At 44.6% G+C, this 6000-nt stretch overlaps 1 protein-coding gene across 9 annotated transcripts in view; it reads left to right on the top strand.

Moving 5' to 3' along the window:
• The first annotated feature begins 1059 nt into the window (after positions 1–1059).
• PALM2AKAP2 (PALM2 and AKAP2 fusion) overlaps positions 1060–6000 on the top strand; it is a 245073-nt gene continuing 240132 nt past the window's right edge. For 3 of the 9 annotated variants that reach the window (XM_088130327.1, XM_088130328.1, XM_088130329.1), the window contains exon 1: positions 1062–1759. In XM_088130327.1, coding sequence (XP_087986453.1) covers positions 1715–1759 — 45 coding nt within the window. In that variant the 5' untranslated portion in view covers positions 1062–1714. Of the gene's footprint in view, positions 1760–6000 lie in introns of all 9 variants that reach the window. The other 6 variants (XR_015793878.1, XM_088130330.1, XM_088130326.1 and 3 more) reach the window with 5 other exon arrangements.

Genomic DNA, 6000 nt, shown 5'->3' with positions numbered 1-6000 from the left:
GTTATAGAGAGCCAGGGTTGGCCTAGCGGTTAGGGCACCAGGCTAGAAACTAGGAGCCTGTGAGTTCTAGTCCTGCCTTAGCCGTGAAGCCAGCTGGGTGACTTCAGGCCAGTCCCCCTCTCTCAGCTGTAGGAAGCAGGCCAGGGCAAGCCACTTCTGAATTTTTACAGGGACTAGTCCAGGCAGTTTCCAGGACTCAACACTGGCTTGATAGCATTAAAAAAATGCTTATACCGCACCTGTATAAACACGTGTATATGTAATAATGACTAAATCCACCCTTTTTCTCGATTTAACATGCTAGCCCACAGAATACACTAGTCAAGCATAAAACTGACTAAGCTTGGCATGTCGTTCAAACGCAGCTCATAGGTCTTCATTGGTCCAGGTTAAGCATGTTGGGCAAAACTAGCCACAGCAAGGCCGTCCAACCAAACCGATTTCCGAAGGCACAGATTGCCCTGAATTTATCCCGTTAATCCCTGATCTCACTGATTAGCTGAATTACAGAAATCCGAGGATCTTTTGTAACCGATGTATTCATTGCAATTATTCACCGTGATCCAGTTCATTAAGTCGTGCAGTTCAACACACGGCCGGGACGTTAAGCCAGTTTCTCCGCACTCCGACGCCGCATCTCCTCTCCTTCTTCACTACGCTCCCCAGCTTGTCTTTTACGACATCTCGCTGATGAAGAGACCTGGAGGTCTTGAAAGCCTCCCGATTTTTCTCTGACTTTTCTTTTTCGTCGAGAGTTGCGTTAAGGAAAGACCCCGCCTTAAGAGGCGGAATGGGGGGAAGCGACGGCCGGGCAGCGGAGGCTCCCTCCCGATTCTTCGCCGTGCCTCCCAGCTCTGGCGGGCCCTCCCCAGGCAGCGTTTTTTACACAAAGCACAGCCTTATAGGAGAGGCGGTGTCCTCCCTGGAATCCTTTCCCTACAGGTTAAAAGTCGTGTGGAACACGTCGCTTGGGGCGCTAAAGCCGGAGCGGGAGGGAAGAGCCCTCCCTCGGCCAGGTACAGCCCGCTGCAGGTCCGTTCCCTTTAAGCACAAAGCGACGGGCAGCGAGCCGCAGAGCAGCGCGCTGGGACGCGCTCCCGACGCTCCGGGCAGAGCAGCCGCCGGGGAGCCCCGGCGCAGCGCTTCAGCCTTCCCTTCCCCGCAGCGAGCCCCGCGCAGGCAGCGGCGCGGCCGCGGGGCGGGAAGCGCGTCTCCTCGGCTCCCCGCGTCGGGCTGCGCCCTCGCCGCCCCGCTCCCGCCCGTCCGCGCCGGTTCTGATTACTATGGACGCTGCCGCTGATGTCCAGCCTCCTTGGTGCGACCTAGCGCTCCAGAGGAGGAGCGAACGCTGCGAAACGTCAAGGCAGAGGGGAGAGAAAAGGGGTGGGAAAAAAAAATACTGAAAGAGGACAGCCCTGCGAGCCGTCCCTGGACCGCGCTGCGTTGAGATGGCAATCCCATAGCGTGACAGCAGCAGCAGCAGCGCCCAGACGCCGCGATGAAATGTAGCTAACAGCAGCCCTGCAGCTGGGAAGCAGGCAGGCACCAGGCCGGTCTGAAATGCGCTGACTTCCCTAGCTGGGGCGGCTCGTTCCCACCAGGATCCCTCCGGCTCGGCTTCTCCTCCCCGCGACTCCGCGGCGGAACTCGAAGGCGCAATCCCCCCCGTGCCCGCCGGGTCTCTGCGGTTTGCTGCATCCTCCGCGCGCCCAGGATGGCGGAGGCTGAACTGCACAAGGAGAGGCTGCAGGCGATTGCAGTAAGTCGGCTTCGTTTTTGCTCGGTTCTTTTGTCTGAATCCGGGGGATACAGAAGCGGCTCCGCATTCCGTCACCAGAACGGGACAAATGGCTTTTTCTCGCCTCAGACCCCCCCTTTTTTTTTTCCCTTTTAAAATGCTCCCTGGTGAAGTTGTGCTGAGTTGGCCCTTTCATTTTTTCCATTTGCTTCATTGCTTTGTAACGAGCAAATGGTCTGATTTTGCCGTAGATCGTCCGAGTTGTGGTGGGTTTGCATGTGACTGAGGTTACTAGCGAAGAATATATATATATTTATTTCTGGACCTTTTGGAAAAACTGGCAGAGTAGTAGGCGGAGAATGGGAGTGAGCGGTCTATGTACAGAATTATTCGTTCATAAAATCTAGATCGGCAGTTGCATCAGAACTAAACAGAAGCTTGAAGAACACGTTCTGTTTTAAGGGCAGATGCAAACCTCACAATTTGCGCTGGTTTCCTACAAAGAGTAACAGTTGGCTGTTGCGTTGTGAATTGAGGCAAAGTCAGGTATAAATAGTGTTGGTGATCAATTTGCAGTTCTAATGCCAAAAACTCTCTCGGCAGCTTACATACAATTTGTAACGGTTTAGTAATCAATTTGCAGTGCTATTTATTCAGGGGCAAGTTCCGTTAATTCTCTCAGGCAAGCATGTGTAATATTGCTGCCTTGACTGACTTCCCCTGAATTGTAACTTCAGCAGTACCTGAAAACCTCCTCAGGGTTTTGGAAGCTAAGCAGGGTTGGACCTGGATATTACTTGGATGGGAAACACCAGGGTGAAGGGCCAGGCTGGGAAGTCGAAAATCACCCTGGAAGTAGGCAGTGGCAAACTACTTGCATGTTATTGCCAAGAGGACTATATGGACAAGCCATAAAGTTGCCTTGTGTTGAACTTGACTCAAGGGAGATTTTCCCTTACCTGTTTATTTTTGCAGTTCTCATAAAAAAAAAAAAAAGGTAAAATGAATATATGTATTTATGGGAATTCCAAGGACAAACCCAGAACCCCTACATCTGTTTACACAATCGTTAAAACAAACACACAATGAAGAATACCATAAATAGGAATTCAGTAGACCAGCTAGCATTGTAAATGTTGTAACCTTTGTCATGATCACCAAGGAAGACATGAGGATGACAATATTGAGACGGGACATGCTATGTTCTTGACTTGAAATGGACTCATAAGTCCATTCACCATGCTAAAAGTTTATCTGAACACTTTTCACCATATAATCTCCATTATAAGCCACGCCCTTTATTCAAGCATCTTGGGCATGATACCAATCAATTAAGCAATGCCAGTCTTGTAAGACATTAATGTGAATCGAATATTTGATTTTCTGTAAAATATGTAATTAATGGGGAGAAAGGAGAAGGAAAAGAAAACCCAAAAAGATTTTGGGAATAGTCTTTGTCTTTCTGCCTGCATTTTTAATTTGCTCTGAGAAACTTCAGGTAGATATAAATTAATGAAAATATACAGGAAGCTTTGTTTGACATTTAAAATCTGTGATATACACAGATCATGCTCAGATTTCAATCAATTCCTGAACTGACAATGAATGAATTAGGCATATCATTATCTTGACAGTGAATGAATTAGGCATATGATACTACTTTCTAATTTGAATCTAGAGTTCTGTGTTCTGATTTTCCCACCCCACCCTGTTTGGTCTCTTTGTCTAAACATATTTTTGGAGAAAGCTTCAGTTTCCGCTAATAAAGTGATTGCAGTCATCCCAAGGGATAGTTCTGTGTTTCTGCTCCTCCCCTCTGACCTTGTCCTTGAGGTAGCGCATCCTGTCCATCCATAACAGTAGTATGAAAGCTTTCTTCCCCAATTTGGAGGGCTGATGTGCCTGGGCGGGGTTTCGTACGTGCAGATGTCTGTATATCACAGGGTTTTTGGAATTGGCTTGCCATTGCCTTCTTCCTGGGGCTGAGAGTGAGTGACTGGCCCAAGGTCACCCAACTGGCTTCGTGCCTAAGGCAGAACTGGAATGCATGGTCTCCTGGTTTCTAGCCTGGTGCCTTCACCACTACACCACACCGGCTCTCTACAACCAGCTGGGTTTTGGCTTTTTCCTCCACTAGTCATTATATTTGTTGACTGTCTCGTTCCAGGCTCTTTCACAGTTCTCTGTACAGAACCGTGACACCCTCCATAACGCTTTTTACTTTCTGCCAAGATGGTTTTATCCACCTCATATTGGCTTTTGTTGTCTAAATGTGGCCACCTATGTTTTCCTTTTTTACTTCTCTTTAATTCCTGTATAATTTCACTATATATATATATATATATATATATATATATATATATATATTACTCTTACTGGTGTGAAATTACTGAAATCTGTTCTCTTCCAATTATATTTCTGGAGTAGATAAGAACTTTTAAAATTTCCTACACATCATACTTGAGAAATATACAACTAAAATAGCATTCTTAAATCCTCTCCCCTCCTCCAAACGAAATACATAGAATGCTATACCATCATATATCTGGGTTATTATTATAGAACATTCATCCTGAGCTCGCTTTACCTTATTCAAGGTATGCATCTGGTAAATTAAAATGAACTGCTCTAGACCAGTGTTTTTCAAACTTGGCAACTTTAAGATGTGTGGACTTCAACTCCCAGAATTCCCCAATTCCCAAGTTTGAAAAACACTGGTCTGGAGCTTCCCTTTTGGGGTAAATGGCAAAGCACCTCCTAGTGATTCATTTTGTATGTGTCTTCGCTGGCAATCCTGTATTATTTGATATTTTGCACTTGGTATGTGAACTACATACATTATCTCAGTAGCTGTTATGTGAAATGGATCGATATAGCTAGGAAACACATTTCACTGAGGGCAGGGACTAAAAATTAATGATTCCCCACATGTAAAAGGTGAGATTATATATGAAGACATTTATTCCATTTTCAATAAAGTTTTCATTTGTTTTCCCAGGACAAGTTTTTTTTTTCCTGTCCTACTTTTGCATCAGTTTATGATTTAAAAAACAACCCATGAAATGCATTTTCCCTAATAAACACATTTTTGCAAAGTATTCATTACTATTTTATGCTTGCTTTGCAAGCATTTGTCCACAGTGTATGAATTTTTGCGCACATTAGAGAAACTGAAAAAGTATTACATCCTAATTTGGGTATTAGTCCAATTAAGCTGGTTTATGTTAAATAGAAACTGTGTCTCCATCCACATTCCTGATCATTTATTCAAGCATATATACTCTGTTTTTCACCTATAAAGGCTCCCAGAGAAGCTTATTGATAAATAAAAAATAGTATCCTCTTCTTTAATTTATAATCTAAAGCAGATGATACAAAAGTAAAATAAAAACTCAAGTACCAGTGCTTGATGTTCTGCTAATCTTGAAATGATCACATATAAAGTTGTAATATGAGAGCCAGTTTGGTGCATTGGTGAAGGTGCTGGCCTAGAACCGAAGAGACTGTGAGTTCTAGGTCTCCCTTACAGGCATGAAAGCCAGCTGGGTGACTTTGGGCTAGTCACCCTCTCTCGGCCCAACCCACCTCATAGGGTTGTTGTGGGGAAAATAGGAGGAGGAAGGAGTATTAGATACATTTGCCACCTTGAGTTGACCAAATATATTAAAAAAGGAATAGATGATTGTCATATGATATATGATATGATATATGATATAATGGCTGTAGTAGCATCTGAAAGGTTTTTATCATTTTATTAGTATTAACTGGAATGGTAAAAAGAAAATACAGAGGGAGGACCGAACATTGCACATTTCTTTCATGGTTAATTCTATGCCCATCCTTCTGGATTCTTCCAGATTTCACCACAGGTAGTCCTCACTTCATGATCGTTCATTTAATGACAGTTCAAAGTTACAGCGGCTTCAGAAAAAGTGCTTTATGACCTGTACTTGCACTTACAACCATCGCAAATGGTTGCACACCACCCCCACAGTCACGTGATCACGATTTGTGACCTCTTTTACGATGGCTGTTAAGCAAATTGCCGCAGTCGTTCAGCGAATCATGTGATCATTAAGCAAATTCTGGCAAAAAATGCCCATTGAGGAAGCTGGATTTACTTAACGACCACATGATTAGCTTAACAACTGTTGTAAAAATGATTGTAAAATCGGGCCTGGTCATGTGGTGACTCGCTTAACAACCGCCCTGCTTAACAACCAATTTTCTGGCCCTATTGTTGTTAAGCGAGGACTACCTTT

Source organism: Python bivittatus, unplaced genomic scaffold (assembly GCF_059951505.1).
Source record: "Python bivittatus isolate LINGU-HERP-01145 unplaced genomic scaffold, Pbiv_v1 ctg000850_np1212, whole genome shotgun sequence".
NCBI lineage: Eukaryota > Metazoa > Chordata > Lepidosauria > Squamata > Pythonidae > Python > Python bivittatus.
Note: the sequence above shows the minus strand (reverse complement) of the source record. Positions and strands in the feature narration are given on the sequence as shown.